This window comes from Sciurus vulgaris (assembly GCF_902686455.1).
Source record: "Sciurus vulgaris genome assembly, chromosome: 6".
Classification (NCBI taxonomy): Eukaryota; Metazoa; Chordata; class Mammalia; order Rodentia; family Sciuridae; genus Sciurus; species Sciurus vulgaris.
In genome coordinates this window covers 84,747,224-84,770,595 of record NC_136466.1, presented here as the reverse complement: position 1 = coordinate 84,770,595, position 23,372 = coordinate 84,747,224, and the positions used below count along the sequence as shown (strand labels likewise).

The 23,372-nt window shown below is 33.8% G+C and overlaps 1 protein-coding gene across 1 annotated transcript; it reads left to right on the top strand.

Annotated features, from left to right (window-relative positions):
* The first annotated feature begins 4,508 nt into the window (after positions 1 to 4,508).
* LOC306664058 (adenosine 3'-phospho 5'-phosphosulfate transporter 2-like) lies at positions 4,509 to 5,986 on the top strand. Its single transcript, XM_079144727.1, has 2 exons — positions 4,509 to 4,601; positions 4,675 to 5,986. The coding sequence occupies exons 1-2, from the start codon at positions 4,527 to 4,529 to the stop codon at positions 5,866 to 5,868; spliced, it is 1,269 nt and encodes a 422-aa protein (XP_079000853.1). The 5' UTR covers positions 4,509 to 4,526; the 3' UTR covers positions 5,869 to 5,986.
* The last annotated feature ends 17,386 nt before the right edge of the window (positions 5,987 to 23,372 follow it).

Sequence of the window (23,372 nt, the reverse complement as noted above, 5' to 3'; positions counted from 1 at the left end):
CCCTGCACTCCCCTCTGCCCAATCCAAAGATCCTCTATTCTCCTCTGCACTCCCCCCCATGATAGAACATCATCCACCTATCAGAGAAAACATTCAGCCTTTGTGTTTTGGGGATTGCCTTATTTTGATTAGCATGTATTCTCCAGCTCCATATGTTTACCTGCAAATGCCATAATTTAATTCTTCTTTAAGGCTGAGTAATATTCCATTGTGTATATATACCACATGTTCTTTATCTGTTCATCTGTTGAAGGACATCTAGGTTGGTTCCACAATCTAGTTATTGTGAATTGAGCTGCTATAAACATTGATGTGGCTGCATCACTATAGTATGCTGATTTTAAGTCTTTGGGATATAAACCGAATAGTGGAATAGCAGGGTCAAATGGTAGGTTCATTCCAAGTTTTCTGAGGAATCTCCATACTACTTTCCATAGTGGCTGCAACAATTTGCAATCCCACCAGCAATGTATGAGTGTGCCTTTTCCCCCACATCCTCACCAACACCTATAGTTGCTTGTATTCTTCATAATAGCCATTCTAATTGGAGTTAGATGATATCTTAGGGTAGTTTTGATTTGCATTTCTCTAATTACTAAAGATGTTGAACATTTTTTTTCATATATCTGTTGATTGATTAGTATATCTTCTTCTGTGATGTATCTGCTCAGTTCCTTCGCCCATTTATTGATTGGGTATTTCTATTTTTGGTGTAAGGTTTTTTGAGTTCTTTATGAATTCTGGAGATTAGTGTTCTGTCTGAAGTGCACGTGGTAAAGATTTTTTCCCACTCTGTAGGCTCTCTCTTCACATTATTGATTGTTTCCTTTGCTGAGGAAAAAAAAAAAAAAAAAAAACTTTTTAGTTTGAATCCATCCCATTTTAAATTATTGCTTTTATTGCTTACATTTGGAGAATCTTGTTAAGGAAATCTGGCCCTAAGTCGACATGATGAAGATTTGAACCTACTTTTTCTTCAGGGTGTCTTGCCTAATTCCGAGGTCCTTAATCCATTTTGAGTTAAGTTTTGCTCAGGGTGAGAGATAGGGGTATAATTTCATTTTACTGCATCTGGATTTTCAGTTTTCCCAGCACCATTTGTTAAAGAAGCTATCTTTTCTCCATTGTATGTTTTTGGCACATTTTTATAGTATGAGATAACTGTAAATTTGTGGGTTTGTCTCTGTGTCTTCTATTCTATGCTATTGGTCTACCTGCCTATTTTGGAGCCAATACCATGCTGTTTTGGTTACTATTGCTCTGTTGTGTAGTTTAAGGTCTGGTATCGTGATACTTCCTGCTTCACTCTTCCTATTAAGGATTGCTTTGGCTATACTGGGTCTCCTATTTTTCCAAATGAATTGCATGATTGCTTTCTCTATTTCTATGAGGTACATCTTTGGGATTTTAATTGGTATTGCATTGATCTGTATAGTGCTTTTGGTAGTATGGCCATTTTGACAGTATTAATTCTGTGATCAATTGTATTTCTTGCTCTGTGAAGTGCCTATTCAGTTCCTTTGCTCATTTATTGATTAGGTTATCTTTTTTTTTTTTTTTTTTGGTGTTAAGTTTTTTTGAGCTCTTTATATAGCCAAGAGATTATACTCTATCTGCAGTACGTGCTGTAAAGATTTTCTCCCATTCTGTAGGCTCTTTCTTCATTCACCCTGTACAATAATCAAAGTGGATCAAAGACTTACACACTAGACCAGAGACCCTCCACCTAACAGAAGAAAAAGTAGACCCAAATCTTCATCTTATCAACTTAGGATTTAACTTCTTTAACAAGACTCCTAAAGTGCAAGAAGTAAAATCAAGAATCAATAAATGGGAGGGATTCAAACTTATTGTGGTTTTGATTTCATTCTGCTTACTATTATTGATTTGGGCATCTTTTGATATACTAGCTATTTGTAAGTCTTATTTGGAAAAATGCCTGTTCAAGTCTTCTGTCCATTTTTTAATAGGGTATTGGTTTTCTTGCTATTGAGTTGTCTGAGTTCCTAATATATTTTGGAAATTAATCCTTTATAATATATATTTATAACAAATATTTTCTCCAGGTTGTTTTTCAAATTTTGACTACTTTCTGTGCTACACATAAGCTTATTAGTTTGATGTTGCCCCACTTGTTTATTTTTGCCTATGCCTTTGCTGTCTTCAAATAATCATTGCCAAGACCAATGTTTAAGAACTTGTTGCCTATGTTTTCTTCTAGGAGTTTTATGGCTTCTGGTCTACATTATGTTTTAAACTATTTTCAGTTCATTTGTGTGCTTTGTAGAAGTTCAGGGTCCAATTTTATTATTTTGCATGTGAGACATATGCTTTTTCCACACCATTTATTGAAGAGCCTATTCCCAATTGCATATTCTTAGTAGTCTCGTCAAAAATCAGTGCACCTTACGTGCATGATTTGTTTTATTTCTGGGCTCCCTATAGTGTCTTGTTTATTCAATGCCACACTGTTTTAGTTACAGAAGCTTTGTGTAGTAGAGTTTGAAATAGAAAGTATGATGCCTCTAACTTAGATCTTCTTTCACAAGTTTGTTTTGGCTTTTTGGGGACTTTTTATAATATTGTGAAAATTTTAAGTTTGTTTTTTATATTTCTATTTAAAAATGACATTGGAATTTTAATGGAAATTGCATTGAATTTTTGTGTAACTCTGAGTAGCATGGACATTTTAGCAGCATTACTTCTTTCAATTCATAATCACAGTACCATGCTGCTGGGCACATGGCTCCTTCATGAATCAAGATTGCCCAGCTTTATTCAACAGATGTTCAAACATTGGCAATTGCTATTTTTCTTAAAATAAAGTCTAACAAACTCTAAATTCCACCAGGAATTTAGAAATTTAGAAAATCTGTTTTTTTCTGTGAAAGAAAATCTTTTAGTGTTACAGTTAGTTACAAGACAATTTTTGTTTCAGCAATCTGACTTTCACATAATTTATGCTAGTTTTATACAATTTTTTTATGATGAAAGAAGTGATCACAAAATGATCAAGTTAAATAGACATGAAGATATCCCAAACATGATACCTGTTTAGTCATTACTAATTGTGGGATACGAGTCAATCACTTAATCTCTAAGGAAAGTCTGTTCACTTTTATAAGGCGAACAATAAGAGTAACAGATTCAAGAAACTCTTGAGAAGGTACAGAGACATAATGGGAGCAATGGGTTGACCACCAAAACTAATACAAATAATATAAATAAATGGTACACATAGGCTTGTCCTATTTCATACTTCAATATGTAGACAATACATACAACCACCATAAAGTTCAAGCACTATTACTCTCTTGACATACATTATTATTAATATTATTATTATTTAGTTGTTGCTAAATCATTACTAAGTTTTAGTTACACACTATTTAAATATATACAAATGTCAATATCTATATGATATGATACATTATACACACACATATACATACACACATACATATATACATATGTATATACCTACGTGCTAGGGATTGAATTCAGGGGCAAGAGCTACAACCTCCATCCTCTTTAGTTTAAAACATCTTTTCCATGAGTTGCTGAAGGTCTTGCTAAGTTGCAGAGGCTGGCCCTTTACTTGGAACCTCTTGCCTCAGCCTCCTGAGTTACTATGGTTAAAGGTATGCAAGTACCATAATACCTGGAAAGACAATATATTTTAATTAACTCTACTGTGATTATATGAGTTTATGACTAAAGTGACACATGAATTTAAATTTAAATGGTATTTTCACCACTGTAATTCAATTGTAATATTAATTACCAAGTCAGAATCATTATAGGTAAGTGTACCTTTATAAGTACACTTAGGTAGCTTTAATTTGCAAATGAGGGTTTTTAAATGATTTTGAATTCTCCTTTAAAAGGTAAAAAGCCACATATCCTTCTCCTACAATTTTAAATGAAGTATTGACCACTTTTAAGGTTAATTTGGTCATGTTTCCTTAGTGACAGGATACACGAGAATAAATGCATGTGAATAATGCAACACAAATATTCTAATTATGTGCCATTGATCACATAGAATAACCTATACATATCTACTCCATTGACTTTGATCTTGCTCACATACTTGCTTTGATCCATAGATATAAACGTGGACATGAAAGGGTGGTAAATCCAAGTAAAGAACATTTTTCCCATTTGCCCACTTGCCTTCCTGATAAGCACCATGAAAATAGCATGCTTCCAGTAACTGCTAGCCTTGCCAGTTCAGTTTTATGATGAGAGACACAGAGACATCCTGAATCTAAACCTGGGCAACTGCAGTCAAACCACAGATAGATTGTCCAATTCGCAGGTAGGAAATATTTATTGTCACAGAAACACTTGACTAACAGTGATACGGTTTCTGATTTATTACTATTTATTTATTTATTTTTGTCATACAAAGAACCATTTTTCTGTCAGGATGACATGAATAAACACAATAAATTTAAAAGTTTAAAACATGTCAGTGGTATCCTATAAAAAGAATAAAGGGAAGTGGCGCGTGGGCGCCGGTGATGCGAGTGCCTTCCGGGGAAGCGGCCGCGGCGGTGGAAAGTCCAGAAGTAGGAGAGGAGGCTGAGGAAGAGGAGGTGATGGCGACCGACCTGGGGAGGGGGCGACGCTCCGTCTGGCCGAGGCGCGGTCCGGGCTAGGGTCACCCAGGACTTGGCACAGCATGCAGAAGAAGTATTAAACGAAAAAAAGCAAACCAACAAAGCTAACTCCCAAAGCCCTGAATGCAGCAAAATAAAAACAATGGACCTCAAGTTCAACAACTCCAAGAAATACATCTCTATTACTGTGCCATCCAAAACCCAAGCAATGTCACCACACATTAAGTCAATTGATGACATTATAGTACTTGGCAAAAATCTCAGCAAATTTAACAAACTTACTCAGTTTTTTATATGTGTTGCTGGAGTTTTTGTATTTTACCTAATTTATGGATATTTGCAGGAATTAATATTTTCAGTGGAGGGTTTTAAGTCCTATGGCTGGTACCTTACTTTAGTGCAATTTGCATTTTACTCCATATTTGCCCTAATAGAACTTCAGCTTATTCAGGATAAAAGGAGAAGAATACCAGGAAAAACCTATATGATAATAACTTTTCTAACTGTGGGTACTATGGGGTTATCAAACACTTCCTTGGGCTACCTGAATTATCCCACCCAAGTCATCTTCAAGTGCTGCAAATTGATTCCTGTTATGCTAGGAGGAGTTTTTATTCAAGGAAAGCGGTATAACGTGGCAGATGTCTCTGCTGCTGTATGTATGAGCCTTGGCCTGATCTGGTTTACTCTTGCTGACAGCACAATTGCACCTAACTTCAACCTGACAGGTGTGATGCTTATTTCCCTGGCACTGTGTGCAGATGCTGTCATTGGAAATGTTCAAGAGAAAGCTATGAAACTGCACAATGCTTCTAATTCTGAAATGGTTTTATATTCATATTCAATTTGTTTTGTGTACATTTTATTGGGACTGACATGCACTAGTGGATTAGGCCCTGCAGTAGCATTTTGTTCAAAGAATCCAGTTCAGACTTATGGTTATGCATTCCTTTTTTCCCTCACTGGATACTTTGGAATTTCTTTTGTTCTGGCTTTGATTAAAATGTTTGGTGCACTGGTTGCTGTAACAGTGACAACAGGAAGAAAAGCAATGACCATTGTACTTTCGTTCATATTCTTTGCTAAACCATTCACATTTCAGTATGTATGGTCTGGTTTACTAGTTGTTCTTGGCATATTTCTCAATGTTTACAGCAAAAATATGGATAAAATAAGACTACCATCACTGTATAATCTGATAAACAAGTCAGTGATCATGAGAAAATCAAGGACGTTGGCATAAACTGTATAGGTATAGATTTTTCCTGTTTAGAATTTTATGGGAACAATCACTAATCAGCTTTCCAAAAGGAAAAAAAAAAAAAAAAACCAAAGGATCTGAAGGCATACTGTTAGTTTCTGGATGGATTGCACATGAGTACTTTCGTGGTATCAGCCATTCTTCAGAGCATTTGTTTGACTGACTTCTGACATGAAGAAAAGCCACATCTAGCACACCTTGCAATAAAATTTCTACATGAAGGACTAGTCCCTAGCAGTTTCTTGAGAATTTCAGTGGAAATGGACCATGATACAAGACTATTTGGATATCATTATGAATATCAAAAACATTGATATGCACATTGTTTTGTCTTCATTCCATTTTGGTGGTATTTAAATTGATTCTCTGTTATAAGAGTAACTGATGATTTAAAGTCTGGAGAGAATAACATTCATTATAAATAAAATTATCTTGTGATTTAAAAAAAAAAAAAAAAAAGAATAAAAACTACTAAACATCAAAGAGATGTTTTGCAGATGTCAAGCTTACCATGGGAATTTAAGGAGAAATTTTACAGTTAAGTTTCTCTGTTAAAGCACAGGCCTAACTTTCTTTAATAGGAGTGCACTTTGAGGATGACAAGTTCATGCACTGATCTCAACAAAGTATACAATCGCAGGGTTGCTATCATGACAACTGTGACATGTGTACATTGGAAGTTCACCTATGAAAACCAAGGTTAGACTTTCTAACTGGCAAATTTAAAAATTGTTAACTAAAAAACCCTTTTAATTATGGAATCTATCTTTGCGCAATCATTTTTCCTAGATCTTTTCCCAAGTGTTCCAATGAGATAGGTGGTCAAACTGTGACTGATGACCAAAATTTTGACATTTTGAAGCTTTTTATATTCATTACTGCACTTCTTGATTGTTGGAGTCATTTAATATACTTGGCAATTTTAGATTTGCTATTTAGTATTCTTGAACATATTCAGTAGTACTAAAGTATTGAGGGAGGTCATGTAAAACAACCCCCTAGACAATCGTTTTCTTTTATTTCTTCTTTCTTCCATTTCTATCCCTTTTCATATCTTCTGAAACTCTATTTTCTTAAATGTTTAAGACAGAGATCTCTGAAAATTAGACTAAAGACATGACCACTTAGGTAAGACATTTCATAAATTAAAGAATGCAGTACATATAAATGAAAAGGAATCAGTCACTTTCATCCTAAAATGTACCACTCAGTGAATCAAAAGAATCTATTAAATATTTAATGTACACATCATAATTTCCTGCTTTCATTTTCATAGAGAAAATTACCCATGAAAGTGGAATAAATACATTTCATCTTTTAGTAGGCTCACAGAACACTATGAAAAATCATCATCATCATCATTATCATTTAATAAACAATATAACCACAACACTGTACATTGTACTAAATATAGTTGTCAGGATCAGTTATTACAGTTAGGTTCTACTGTAACAGCAAGTGAACCCTAAAACATCAAGGACTTAAGTACTATCAAAATTTATTACTCATATGTGAAGTCAGTACAGCTAATCGGGTGTTTCCCTCCATTGCTGATGGCTACTCTTCATGGTTTCTGGAATTGTCAAGGCAAAGTGGGAGAGAGAGAGAGAGAGAGGAAAAACACCACCTCTGAAATGCCTCAGAGTAGAGGTGACACATTTCCTCTCACATTGCCATTTACCATATCTGTCACTCAGTGCCACACTAAGCCTTGCAAATGTCATCCTATCACCAGAGGGTGTCTAAGTACGACCTAAGAGAAGGAAACCTCAGCACAGAACCATGCAGATTCTTGACCACTCTGTCATAGTGATCAAGTCCCAGGGTGACACCTTGTATTTGCAGGTCAGTATGTTCCTCTTTATCAAGAGATCTAGTTGTTAATCACTTGTGGGTACATTGTGTAAGTTCCTCAGGTGGATGGCATTTTAATTAATAATTTGTCTAATCTTTTGTAATGCAATCAATGTTCTACTTATCTTTAGCCAAAGATACAAGCTTGACATAACTTGTGGTGTTGTTTTGTTCCAGTTACTAAGAACCTCTCCCGTGGGCACATTTTACCTATCTCAATTCTGTCTGTCCAGAAAATGAAAATTGTCAGTTTCACAGTTAGAATTGCCTTCACTAAGTGGTCAAAATATGCCAGACTTAAATTTATTCATGCTTCTATGAATATACTCTCATGACTTTGAAAATCAGAATGATTCTGACTATCTAAAACCAACTATATATTTGTATGTTTGTTGGCCAAATTTTAAAATACTCTTTTCACAGAAAGAAATTAGCTACTTAGCCATATTTATATCATACATCGGCATTTAGCTCCACTCTTATATTGGCTTCTAGACAAGATTTTTTTGGGAAAAAAAAAAAAAGGTCCCTAATTTCCTGGCTTTCATTTTCAGAATTCGGTCTGTTATGGTGTCACAGATTCATTAGCCTTACCATCCAGTGGAAATAGAATAAATCTAAAGATCCTGGTAGCTATCATTAGGATAATTGAAAAATGTAAAATGAGGGACTTTGTGGAAATAAAAAGTTAGAAAGATAGGATGATAGGAACATGCAAAGAGAAACATGAATGAACCATGATAGCAAAAGAAATACGTCAACAGATGAACTGATTTCAGAAGAGCAGGGAGCTCTCACCGTTGCTAAATGCTACAACCTGAAGAGACTTTCCAAATGCTTTTCTCTTTGATTTCTTCTTCTCTTTGTCATATTTCATTTGGTTTTTTTCCTCCGATATTGGCCTGATTAGCAACTGTACAGAATTATCATTGAAATATTATCTTCCATTTTAAAAAAATTATCATTGAAATATTATCTTCCATTTTAAAAAAGCACACCAAATAAATCTAGGGAAAGTGGGAGATTAATGTTGAGTAAACAGTAAAAATAAACAGATAAGAGATTTCAAGAGTCTTCCCAATTCCTGCTTCCTCTCTCGTGTCTCCATCCTGACCTCTTCCCTTCAAGCTCTACCTTTCTCACCTCCATAACAACAACGGAACGAATGTCATCTCTTACTCTAAGGAATGCGATGGAATTAGGCCTTTCATCTGAGCCCCCAAAGAAAGCTGGGATCGGGCAGGCACATGCTGATCTGCTGCTCTCCAAATGCCAATATACCTATATGTCTCTTTGTTTTTAGTTACAGCATCCAAGGTAATTTAAGCAGTTGATAAAAGAGAAATGACTTCTCACAACATTACCATTAGAATATTTTATGTACCATAAAAGAGGCACTAATTACTATAGGAAGTCAGGGACAGTTTTATATGTTTCCCTCTAAATGACATAAACCACTATAAACTGTACAGTTAATATCATCCTTGCCATGAACTCTTTCCAGATTTAAATACAGATCATTTCCAAGTTCATTTTGCAAAGTTCATGTTTGAACAATCATGAATTACATATTTCCACTCTAAATCTTTCTTAAAAAATACATACTGGGGTTGTGTTTCAGTTTTAAAATAAAACTCTGATTTTCACCAAACAATAAAGTTTTCCTGCAAATGGAAAGCATATAAACATGGCAACTTTACATGAGAATGCTTCAAAAGTTGTCTTCATACTGCAAGCACTAAACCTAGATAAAAAAGGAGAGGATAGTTATACGTGATTGAATAACTAAAAAGAGCTGAACCTTGAGATCATTGTACTTCTGTAATAGAATAAGATCATGGTTGAGTGTTTTAAAATGTACTTTCACCATGCTGTGATTTAAAAATAAAAATTTCAAAAAGTCCTTTATATGAGAGTGCTTTTAATGATATCAAAAGAAAGACAAGCCCTGCATGCATTACATAGACTTAACTGTAACACAGACTGCAAAACAAGACGTGTTGAACCATCATCTGAATACTGTCCTACTTTGAAAACAGCCTCTAGATTCTTCCAGTGTTTAAACTTATTGTAGGCAATTTCAAATCTACTTTTCTATTTCAAAAACCAAGTTACAACTTGCCAAGTTATTATATCTTACCACAGAGCTATATTACCAGTGGGAATTCACTGAATATCAATAGAACAATAATAATTTTGTTGTATTCATTCAAAAAAAAGTAACAGTAGCAAGTTCAAATAGATTCTCATGCATTTCTAACATAAAGGTTTATCATCATTAGTCACATAAAATCATGTAATTAGTAACATTGATCCACAAATTCCCCAAAGCTCATCAGCAAAGCAGCCAGGTGAGGTGGAGCACACCTCTAATCCCAGAAACTCAGAAAGCTGGAGCAGGAGGATCATGAGTTGAAAGTCAGCCTCAGCAACTTAGTGAGGCCCTAAGCAACTTAGCAAGACCCTAATTCAAAAGGAAAAATAAGGCTGGGTACAGTGGTGCTTGTCTAATTTCAGTGGCTTGAGAGGCTGAGGCGAGAGAATTTTAAGTTCAAAGCCAGCCTCAACAATTTAGCTAGACCCCAAGCAACTCAGTGAGAACCTTTCTGTAAATAAAATATAAAAAAGAGTCAGGATGTGGTTCAGTGGTTAAGTGCCCCTGTGTTCAATCCCTGATACAAAAAAAAAAAAAGAATCTCATTAGCAAAGTTAAAAAAAAAATTAAAAGACCCTTAGCATTAAAAATATATTAGTTTTAATAGTATTTTAAGGTTGGGCCTTTATAAAAGTGTACTCTCCTACTGTAGTAATCTTGAAAAAATTAAATACAAAAAATAACCCTTCTAGGTTTGTCTCATTGACATAGTCTAAAATGTATTCCAAAATATATTCCAGTATTGCATAAAGAAATAAAATAGTAAAAACTAAGGATATCTGTGCATTCATTAAATTCCAACTATGTGCCAGACACTGTGCCCTTGCTTGGAATTCATTATGAAATGCATGTTTTAGGGGTAAGCAGAAAAAGACACACATAATTCCATTTCAGAGTAATAATTATCATAAAGCAGATATGTAGGGTATGTGAAAGAGCCTAAATATTTTTCATTGTCTTAAAGCTTCCTCTTGTTTTAATTCATAATAGGTTCTTTTGTGTTGTTTTTCTTGGTAATGGGGACTGGACCAAGTGGCACTTACCCACTGAGATACATCCCCAGCCCTTTTTTTTTTTTTTTTTTTTTTTTTTTTTTTTTTGAGATGGGGTCTTGGGTCTTGTAAGTTGATAGGCCTGGCCTCAAATTTGAGATCCTTTCTCAGTCTCCTGAAAGTAGCTGGAATTATAGGAGTGTGCCTCCCCACCTGGCCTAGGAAAAGTTTCTTTCTATTGCTCGGAGATACGAAGTTCACAACAAATCATGAAACTTTCTATGGATTATTTTTCTTCTGTCAAACCAGGAATGAGTCTTAATCAAAAAAGATTCTGGAAGAAAATCAAAAAGATAGTGCCTATATCTCTATCTTATGAGATTATATAGACAATTTCTTCTATTTGTCCTGAAGTTAAATAAAGATGGGAGTATTATCAGGGATGATACATTGTGCACTCTATGAAAAATATCTGGGAAAGTAGTTAGGCAAATATTTATACCCAGCCTATATTCCATATGTAGAAATATACTTTGACACAAAACTTTGCTCGTGTTCTGTGTCTAATTCAAATAAAAATTCCAATGTACTAATTACAGTTTTGGGTGTTAGGACCCCAGTTATAGCCATGCAATCTGAAGTCTGCCCCTGTGAAAGATGTAGAAAATGAGGCCAAGAATGCATCCACACTCAGTTCATGGACATCACAGACCCAGAAATGAATTCAGAATGCCCTCGGAGAATGTATCTATCCACTTCACACTTTGCTCTGAAGCGGATGCAGAAAGGCCAAGGGCCTGTTATGACATAAGGGAAACACCATCTTCCTTTAATGTAGCACAGAATATTGCTACAGTTCTGAAATGCTAGTTCTGAAATAAAAATTTCCAGATGGTGAAACATTTCCATAAGCTTAGGTGATCCCAATTATCTCCCAATAAGTCCTAGTTTAACCTGGGGGAATTTCATACATTGCCAATTATTCTTTCCCAGTGAGTGAGTCCTAGAATCCCTTTGCCCATATTTGCATACTCTACTCCAACTTGTACTCAAAATACTTTTTCCTGATTCCCTTTGTAGCGATGAGACATAATATAAGGCTTAAAAAAATAATTTTGGAAAAGAAAGGTGTTAAACCAACAGTGGCATGCTTTGATACTGTCCTCTGTAACATCCCTGGCAAGCTTACACCAGAAGTATAAAGGTTCTGTCCCATGGTGGCTGTTTTGAGGTAGTCAAGCCCTGGGCTCAAAGACTCACAGACCCTTTAAAGCAACCAGCCTAGATTTCTCATTTCCTTCCTTCCACTTGCCTACCTCAAACCAGGGAATGTAGTTTCATATTCTACCATTAAGGAGTACTCCTTGTTGAAAATAAAAACACTCTGAACCATCTGTGCTCAAGAAAACCAACAAAGGAATATTTCTATTATGTGTCCCACATAGGCTTCCCCTGATTTAGAGTTTGTAGTTTGAGAAATGCTCCCACCCCATCCCTCTGCCTCCTGAGATGGTTGCTTGAGTGTTGAACTTCAGAACTGAAGAGATGGGCAGTGGGTTTGACCTTTCCACCCCACAGAAATCACTGTGGGGTGATCACTGTGGGAGGGGATCAGGAATAAGGTTAGTCATGAATTTTCTGAAGATGTGAACTCTGAATAGAACTAACTAAGAAATAGCTAAACTGCCCATGGATCAAAGAGAAAGAAATTACTCTGAGTACATTTCCACCACTAGCAGTAAAGTATCCTTTGAATGGTCCCTTTCTGGCTGGTACTAGCCTGTTCTTCAAGTTCCAGCCCTTGGCAGGACATAACTTGAAAACTTTCTTAGCTCTCATGCTACCCTAAAAGCTAATTTTTTTAAGATAAGTTTTTTTTTTTTTTTTCCAGAATTCTATCCATAATCTCTGCTGAATAGGCATAACTTTCACCTAAGTTTCTTAGATTTTTTTTTTTGTGGTTGTTTGTTTTTTATTGCCAGCTTAATCAAAATCAAAATTATCATACTGGAAAAGGGAAAATCTGAAGCCATTACAGTGTAACAAATTTATTTGTGAAAATTCTAAAGAAATTTTATGTCTAGAAGAGAATTCTAGAAGTGTCTATTACAGGTAAATTTGCCAAGTCTTATATAAGAAGAAAAAGTTTATTGAATATAGTCATACATGGAAATACAAAAGCAAAGAGAATTCCTAGTAAATCTGACAATTTTTAAAGACAGTAGACAGAGTCAGTAGTAGAAATCTGAGGACGTAATTAACCTTAGATTTTAGAACATTTTCAACAAAGCATAAAATTTTAAAGGTTAATCTAAGGAGCCAAAAATATGATAAACTATGATGAGTATTGAGAACAATCACAGGTAAATATTGAAAGGCAAATGATTTCATGCAGTGAAATGAATATAAATGCCCTAAAATGAACATAAAATTGTTATCCTGATAGGGATTCAGTTTTAAGCAACTGAAGTTTGATACCTAAAGTGGGGGATGTGGTATGAAATTGCAAAATGAGTAACCATCAGACTAGCGATGTATCAGTAGGGTAATAGTAGAATAAAATAGAATGATTTGAATAAAATGACGTTGAGTAGAGCTTGATGAATACTATTTAAGTAAACACTGATGAAGAAAACAATTTGTAAGGCAATACAATGAGAGTCGAACTGTGGGATAAAAATAAAGAAATAAAGAAAAATTTTATGGAAACATTTTGTAAAGAAATTAACAAAGGACTATAGGCTTCAATATTTACTTACAGTAAAGTAAAATCATGAAAATAAAATCATGAAAAATAAGAAGTTGTTAAAGTAAAATAATATTTATACTATTTTTTTCCTTTTTAAATTTGTCCCAGCTAGTAGAAGTCATAAATAAAATGTTATTTTGTCAAGTATTTATGAGGAAAAAGTTCATTGCTAAAACTAGCATTTTGAGAATTATTGAAAGGATAAAAGATGAGATTGGAGATTGTTTAAATATCAGTTATTATAATAAGTTATAATAAGTCTGTTTATGTTGAAATTTATGTATTGTCTATTTTAGCAGAATAAAACTGTATCTGGCTGGACTGATGGGTTTGACAAGGATGGTAGAATGTCTTCCTGTAATAGTCAAATATTATTTAGTTATTTCTCAGAACTTAAATGTTGCATATGCTTTTCATATAAATGAATATATAATTTTATAATATGTCACATTTATGTTTGTACACCAAGTAAAGAAACAGAAGAGATTTCTATACTTTATAGGAATTGACAAGAAGAAAATGCGTGCCTATGCAAATAATGTTTTATATGTAGTTTCTTCTATACTGTGAGAAAATAAAATTAAGAACATGATCTTTTATCAATTCAAAAAATCTCTCCAAGAAAGCCAAAATGGAAGGACAATTATTTTATTAAATTAGAAATAGTAAGCCAAAATGTGATGCTCATAGGCAATCGACTAAGAAATTAAGGACAAAAAGAATTCTCGCACTTTTATTTGAGTAGATAAAATTCCAATTAACCTATTATAGACATTATTATTGTTATTATTATTATCATTATCATTAGTAAAGACACAGCGATGTAGTTTAATCGTATAACACTGTGTTCAGTGTGGTTTTGCTCATTCTGACCTTCGTGGGAGGAATGATGGTCTCAACTGTGGTCAGTCCAGGAAAGGGTTTGCAGCCTGGAGCTAGGGAATACCCATTACATACATATTTTGAAGAAAAGCAATTACTAGTCCTCAAGTAAGAAGACTTGACCACATCATTTGTCACACAGCTTTTCCTAAGTATACCTGGTAATTTTGGTGTCCTTCTGCAATAGCCGATTGGCTTTATGTAAAGGGAAAAAATAAATGACTCACATTTTAGCAACAGGAGATAGTTGCAATTCAGAGCCGAACCTGCTCCCCACCCCCCACTTCCTTTGACCCCACCCCTACCCCCCGTACCAAGTTTGACTCGTGTCTTCCCACAGAAAGTAAGAGATAGGGGTACTATCTTGGATATTTACAGTCCAAAGAGAACGTTCCGGGTCCTTCAGAAAGCCATTACTGGGAAATTAACTGACAAGAGGATTACTTAGCTTTTAAAAAGATTTACATGTATTCAGAGAAAAAAAAAACCCTACATTTACACATTTTCAAAATAAATGTTCTTTGAGAAAGCAAAAGGGGGAACTCTGTTTCCTTATTTTCAACAGGGAGAATCAAGCCTCTTATTTTGAATTATATTTGCCTTAACCTTATCCAGGATATGAACAGGCTTCATAAAGACTTAGGTGAAGTCATTAGTCTCAAGGAAATCAGATTGCAAAATAATAATAGTTTGATCTGATTACTGCGTTCCTTCTTTGAGTTCATAACATAACACTGGTAGAGAATGGAAAACATGAATGTCATGGATGTGGTAAAGCATCCGACATCTCTCTCAATTCCCTTCAGTGTGCCTTTCTTTACTGCAGAATATGCGAGACTAAGCAATGGATTGTTCACATTCCCTTACAGCTATGCTTCTATATTGGAATTATGTACCACAAACCAGAGGTATTTACATGAGATTTGGAAGGCAGAAATAAAGCAGGGGCCATCTTTCTCTGCCTTGGTTATTGTGGCTCACAGGTAACCTTAGGAGGCAATAAAACTGTTTGCAATAGCACACAGATATTCATTCATTGGTAATATGGATTTCAAGAGGCATACGCAATGGAGCAGGTAGGAAAACACATATAATATCCAATCCTAGACTGAAACTAGAAAAGTGTGTCCTTGGATCTAACAATTTTCATGTCAATCTCTGATTCTCCACCTTAGCAAGGGCAGCGTTTCACCTTCATTCTTCTGGATATCAAGTTTTCTCAGCACCATTATTGAAGAGACTATCCAAAAATAATATATGGTCTTCATGACTTTGTAAGAAAAAAAAACAACAACAACAACAGTTGTCTGTCAACATGGGGATTTATTTCTGAGTTCTTTATTCTGATCCAGTGGACTAGGTGCCTCTTTTATGTCAATAACCTGCTGTCTTGCTTATGGTTAGCCATGTCTTGAGATGAGATATTGTAATGCCTCTGACTTTGTTCTTTTGTTCAGAAATACATTGTCCATTTTGTTTGGTTTTGTTGTTCTTGTTGTTTTGATTTTTGTTTTTTGTTTATTTGTGGATTTCTTTTTTTTTTTTTTTTGGTGCTATATAAGTTTTAGGAGGTTTTTTTTCCCTATGTCTATGAAGAAAAATATTGATATTTTTATAGGGACTGACTGAAATTCACCTGTATACTACTTTGAGTAGTATGAACATTTTAACATTATTTGTTCTTTTAATCCACCAACCTGGGAAGTTTTTTCCATTTTTTTCGAGTGTCCTCTTCAATTTCTTTCATCAATATTTTGTAGTTTTCATTGTAGAGTTCCTTCACTTCCTTGCTTAAATTCATTTCTACACATTTTGTAGCTACTGTGATGAAGCAGCTTTCTTGATTTCTTTTTCAGTTAATTTGTGATTGATGTATCAAAATGCTATTCATTTTTAATTAACATAAAGTTATACATATTTATGGAATACCATGTGATGTTTCAGTACATGTACAAATTGCAAAATGTTCAAATTAAGGTCAACATATTTATTTCCTCAAATATTTATCATTTCTTTGTGGAGAAATATTCAAAATTCTTTTGTGTGGCTTCTTTGAAATATATAGTATATTATCAGTATCTGTTGTCACTTTGCTTTGCAATAGAACACCAGAAAGCTTATTCACCTATCTTACCATAACTTAGCACTCAATGATTAACATTTTCCCATCTCTCCCTCCACCTTGCCCTCCTAAGGCCTTGACAAATATGATTTTATTACAAACTTCTGAAAGATCAATTGTTTTATATTCCATATATGTATGAATGAGATCATGTGGCACTTGTCTTTCTGTGCTTGCCTCATTCCACTAACATACTGACCTTTAGTTACATCCATGTTTTCACATTTGGCGGGACTTTGCCTTTTTGTAGATAAGTAGCATTCAAAACACACTTTTTTATTTATTCAGTAGTTGGTGAACACTCAGTTGCTTGCATTGCTTGGCTGGTGTGAATGGTGCTACGCTAAACACGGGACTGCAGATGTCTCTTCAACATACTCATTTTATTTTCTTTAGATGCATATCCAACAGTGGGTTTGTTGGGTCACCTGGTAGGTCTTTTTCTGTAGGTTGATCTTGAATCCTACAATCCAACAGTTTTTAGGTGAAATTGGAAAGAAGAAGTAACTTTTAATGTTCTATAGCAGAGAAAGGTTGCTATCATTTTAACCACGGCAATTCAAATATCTAGTAGAAATGATTTTGCCTGTTTCCAGCACAAAGAAGATAGATGTTGGGGTAACAGATTACCTGGATTTGATCATTACACGTTGTATATAGTGATAGAAATGTCACACTGAACCCAATGAATATTTATAATTATGATGTGTCCCTTGAAAAACATATATTTAATCTGAAAAAAAAAAAAAATCCTTCTTTGTGGTTTAGAGCCATTCCATCAACTCCATCAATCCTTTTGTAAAATGAATTCTACCTGTATAAATTCCATCTCTATTTAAAAATCTAGAGTAGTTCCTGTTGTCTGCAATTTGGACTGTGGTCATGAACTCAGTTGTTTTACTTTATTTGTTTTAATTCATCCTTTATGACTTAAAGCTAAATTACAGATTCTTAACAATTACATAGAGAAAAGAAGTATCAGTCCAAGCAAAATGTTCTTAAACTACATTTCTAATTGTGCATTTTATTTCTTATTTTCATATATACATTAATTTTAGGTTCATTAGTTTTCTCTCTACCTTCCATATTATTGATTGACAAGAGATCAAAGATAAAATTAAGTATAAGAAGTATAAATTCAGTACTCTTTTCGCTTTTTAAATATTGTTTTTTAAATGATCAAAAAAAACATTACAAGTAGGTGAAAAAATCTTAAATGATAATATCCTCTTAATTATTCACTTATTGGAAAGCAGCAAAAGATAACTTTTGCATCATAAAATTGTCATACGAATTTATGAGTTTAACACTATAGTTTATGAACTAGATTTAGAAATATTCAAACAAAATTGCCAGTAAGTTCAGCACACAGTTTCTAAAAACTGGTTTTAAACACAAAGAATAAAGGGAAGCTAGAGATTGTGAAAATGCACTTTTGTGTTCATATTTTCCTCACATTTTTACTCTAACAACAAAAATGTGGCATATGTTGCTTTTTTCTTTTGTTTTGTCTACTATGAATAAAACCTGTAGGTTTTTGCAAAATTTATTGATTAATGCAAAACAACTCATTGATCAAAGTGGATTTTAGCACACCCTTTTGAAAGAAAAATATTCGTGTGTTCCATGATCTCTAAAATATTGAGTATTGGTGTTCATGGAATGAAGGAATATTGTAGATAAAAACATTTCAATTAAAAAGCATTTTTCAAACTAAAAGATACTAATGAATATTTAAAACGACTTCTAACCGTTTTACCTTGAAACACTTGAAATATATGGAGGTGTTTAAAATACATTTATTTCTCAACTTATCAATAGCTCTATACCAATACTGAATATAAATAAAACTACTTTTGTACACAGTGTTAGAAATTATGTTTCAAATCTGTACTAAGACAATTTAGGAATATGACTGAAATAATACCTGTGGTCTTTCTTAGGACCTGAAATGTTGAATTATCACACTGACTTTATAGGAAACCTTGGAAATTTCAATGTTTTCCTAGAAGACATGAACACATCCTTCAAGCTACCTATCTTTTGTGATATAGTGAACCTTGACTACAAGAATTTCTTTTATTTCTTTTTTAGAATAGCTACTTTCCACAACACCCCAAAGTTTTCATTAACATCATCATGGAAATTCCAAGAAGTTTTTTAAAACAATTTTTTTTTCAAGTGAGCATCATCCCATAAACAGAAAACTAGGCAATTGATGGAGGATTTGCTGCTACTTAAGAACCAAAGAGAAGGACAGTAAACACAGCTTATGACTACATTGTTAATAGTATCAAATGTTAAATGCTATCCAAAGCAGTGATAATAAACAGTGAATTAGAAAATCAAGTTTAGAAAACTCAGGATATTCAGAGGCATGATTTATGACTTCAATTCCAGCCACTCAATTTTTATTTTCTCTTGAATGGTCATTTATTCAGTCATTTAAAAATCATTTGTTAATGACATCCTAGGTAAAATGTATTATAGACTACAGGGGGATGATGGTAAATTAGAAGAGGATACCAGAAATGAAAATGTTAAATATGAGGAAATTGAAATGGAAATTTGCAGAAAGGAAACATTGAGTGCAAATCATGGGAAATTTTTTTTCAAAGTATACAGGATCTCTGCCTATCCCGCTCTAGGACCTGACTTAACCTCAGGAGTCATAACTGGGAATACGTATTTAAAATACAACCATTTATGCCTCATTCCTTTCAGAAGCCCTGCTCTAGCATTAAAAATGATAGAAAGTTTTTAAAAAGCCATTAGATAAGCAAAGAGATTCCATTGGGTATTAAAATGAGTGATCCATTACTTTTAACTGAGCATTGTGGAAGGCTTTCTGGGAGGGTTAATGTTTCATCTGGATGTTAAAAAAGAGAAATTGTCTACATATGCAGTCTGAAGAGAAGTGCATGTCAGATAGAAATCATCACCCATGACCCTTGGTTAACATGACAAGTTCATAAAGGATCCATAATAAAAAAACCTTAGCAAATAATCAGTTTCTTAATGCCAGTTTTCATAGTGACTGCAAGCTAATAGGAACTGGTCCACAAGCAAGGAGATCCATTAAAAATGCCCCAGTTAAGGTGACAGGACTATGGACTACAGAGGTCCCAGTATCTGACCCAATGACCACATAGCACACTGACAAGGAGAACAATTCAGATATTCAGAATTGCAAACATCAATATGACTTACCAAAATAGTATCTAAGAGTCTCAGTGAATTAAGAATTGGACATATGGGCTCTACCTGTTCCAATGCAAAATAGTGATCACTTAGTGTTCCTTCTAGTTACCCTTCTCAGAAAGGATCACACTTTTCTATATAACTTCTCCAGATATAGGCTGATTTTTGTTACAAGAAGCAAAATTTTACATCACATATACAAGTAAAAATAGAGGTAGTTCTCAAGGGTTTCCAAACAATGTTTAAAAGTCACGTACAGATTTCCACTTCATCTTTAAACAGTATAATTATAGTCAATACATAAACTAATTCATAGGATTTTTTTAAATGAAATTTTATAAACAGCATATTGTATATGTTTTGTTTCATTGCTAAAGAATAGTAGACCTTTTCCAAACTTAATTGTCTTATCAATGTATATCTCTTTGGGTTTCTAAATTATCATTAACAACCTAAATTATTAATCTCTAAAACTATTCTTCAGTGGGGGAATGAAGGTTCTTGCTTAGAAATCATAAACCATCTACCATCCGCAAGTATAGCAATCTGCAAATAAGATAAGAAAATAATTCCTGATATTTAGTTTTGTTTGAGCACATCTCTCTTATTAATATCAGCTTTTTTCAGCATTCCTGGGATACCCAATGCCTTAAATGGAATGATCACCCATGTTTACCTTGATAGGAAAGGTTTTCTTCGATTTGGTGAAGAGTACTACAGATCATCAGTAGCCATACCACTCAGTGCATGTGGAAATAAAAGAAGGGGGACGTTCTAACATAGGAGATATGTGACACAGCGGCAAGAGCATAAGGAAAAAACACGCAAAAAGGAAAAAATATCAAAGATCATGATTTTTCATATAATGAATTACAAACAATGACAGTTTTCCAGGGAAGTCTGTCTTATTCTGGTCTTTGGAATACTCTTGTCAACACAACCATGTTAATTTCTGCAAATCCAATATTATATAACCTAGTTTCTTCAAACTAACATCATTAGTAAGATTATGTAATTATTCTGTAATAAAATAACCCTGCCTTATTCCCATTGGGTTAGCTAAATGTAGCTAGAGTAGGAGGCAGAGTTGAGGGGTTGCAGAGAAATGTTGATAAACAGGTACTAAGTTATAGTGAGATAGAAAAAGAGGTTGTAGCTTGCTACTGCACAGGAAGGTGACAGTTATAAATAATAACTGTGAACTGTACATTTCAAAAAGAACAAAGCATTTTGAAAATTTTCACCTAGAGAAATGATAAATATTTGAAGATAGATGTGTTTAATCTGATTTAAATATTTTGCAATATATGCATGTATCAAAAATATCATGTTGCCCATTAATATGTACAATTTTACATTTCTTATGCACCAGTAGTTAAGTAAAAATTACAATTTTCTTACCACTAAATCAAGGATTTTATTTTGTTGTTTTAGTGTTCTTCTTGGTGACTTGCTTTGGTTAGTTTTCTCATAAATGTTAATTGTACCCTAAAATACCACATTAATTTAACTTTAATAATACATATGTATCAAATAGAGTATATATATATATATATATACAGATACATACACATTTTTTCAAATAAAAATATATAAGCTTATTATTATGCACATAAGATTTAAAATGGGATAAATTAACTAAGTATCAGGTTGATATTTCTAAAGTGCTATTTTCACATCTCCAGTCAGTGCTCCAAGTCACTGAGCCTATGTGGCAATGATTACAGCAGAAACAAAGGTTGTATTTGGTATTTGTATAGGAAGCCACTGATAGATAATCCTAAATTATGATGCTTGATTACCATTTAAAAACTAGCCAGATGGGCTGATCTTGTGGCTCAGTGGTAGAGTGCTCCCCTAGCATGTGTGAGGCACCGGGTTCTAACATCAGCACATGTAAAATAAATAAATCAAATAAAGGTATTGTGTCCATCTACAACTAGAAATATTTTTTTAAAAACTAGCTAGAAGCTTACTCAGAGTATGCATTTTGCCAGTAGATAAATGTTTCACTGCATATATTTGCATCCACACTATAACTTCCTATTATGGGTCTACGCTACAATAAACATATACTGAATTTGTGTGGCTCTCCCTGGATCAGTGTCTAGTAAATTCATTGTTGTGTTGTATTATCTATTATATAATACAATTTTGTATATGCCATCACTGAAGCCATCGTTCAAAGTAGAAACTCATAGAAGGTTGTCAGATTCAATGTATCCACTGTTCATTTCAGTTCCCCTGCCTCACTCTCCCATGACAAGATGAAGGGTAAGTATTTGCATTATCATTCAGGAAATAGATAAAATGTGTATGTCACTTCACTACATAAATATTCCTTATTCTGAATTCTGTTTCTAATCTTTTATTACTTAATATATCTAAAATTCAATGGCAATATAAAGAGAGTTACTCATTTGCATACCTGCAAAATATATAAAATTATAGTGAATTTTCCTTACAATTTAATTATATTAAATTCAAGCCCCATACTCAATTTTGCAGAGGACAAGTGATAAAAGTGAAAAGTGTGATTTAATGTCCAACGTCAATTCTGCTGATTAGTATGAGGCCTATAGAAGAATTTGTAGGATATTTTTTACATTTCTCCTATTGAAGATATGTAAATTATTGCTAAGAATCCCACCTCTGTTCTGATTCCTGTATAATCATCTTATGACTTTGCACCAAGGTTTGCTTAACTGACAACTCAGATTTAAAGAAATCTAACAAACAACAAGTTCCGAGTGTCATAGCTTGGTGCCCAGCCACTGTTCTGTTTATTCATGCTTGGCTCTATGAGACACGCAGAGGAAAGGTTTGCACATTGGCTTTCTTCTGCCTGGTTATCAACAAACAACACAGAGGAGGAGATTTCACTCCTTGTCATCCATGAGAAAACCGGAGTTTTTATCTCCTCTCTTGCGTGAAGCACCCAAGCATATTCTTCTATTGGCAAGTTGATCTCTTTTCTCACCGTTGTACAGTTTCTGTTTATTCTTACTCATAACCTCAGTACAAAACAGAAAATGAATCAATTGAGAGTCTAAACTGTAAATTTTTATTCTTTTTATTTAACCTAAGTTGTATTTCTGTAGATGTATTTGCTACATATTATTAGTGTATATTGTATACCAAAACACCTGTGGCTAATGAATGTGTGTTGTACTTGAGAGGAAAAAAAACAACTCAAGCTGTCTTACTTCACATAATCCACTAAAATAGCTCATCACTTCTGATGATTTCTCTCATGAGGGATATATTAAATACTTACAAATAATTTATCAATAATTAGCTAACACCTATAAGAAGTTATAAAAACTGATATCCTTTCTAACTCTGCACTGATAGAGTCATTATAGTCAACAACTTGTTTTGATATCCTCATTTAAAAACTGACCAAAGAAATCTTTAATTTAAAATGAGACAGAGATACTTTCCTTCTGGGATTACAAAATTGTGTTCACCAAAATGTTATGTTTACTTGAATATCTGAATATATACTACCTAAGTTAAGTGAAAGCTTGC

Excerpts from the sequence above, each read along its gene's own strand:
- LOC306664058 (XM_079144727.1), top strand. The coding sequence starts at position 4,527 with ATGCGAGTGCCTTCCGGGGAAGCGGCCGCGGCGGTGGAAAGTCCAGAA. Across the intron at positions 4,602-4,674 it reads AGGAGGCTGAGGAAGAGGAG|GACTTGGCACAGCATGCAGA; the intron begins GTGATGGCGACC and ends AGGGTCACCCAG.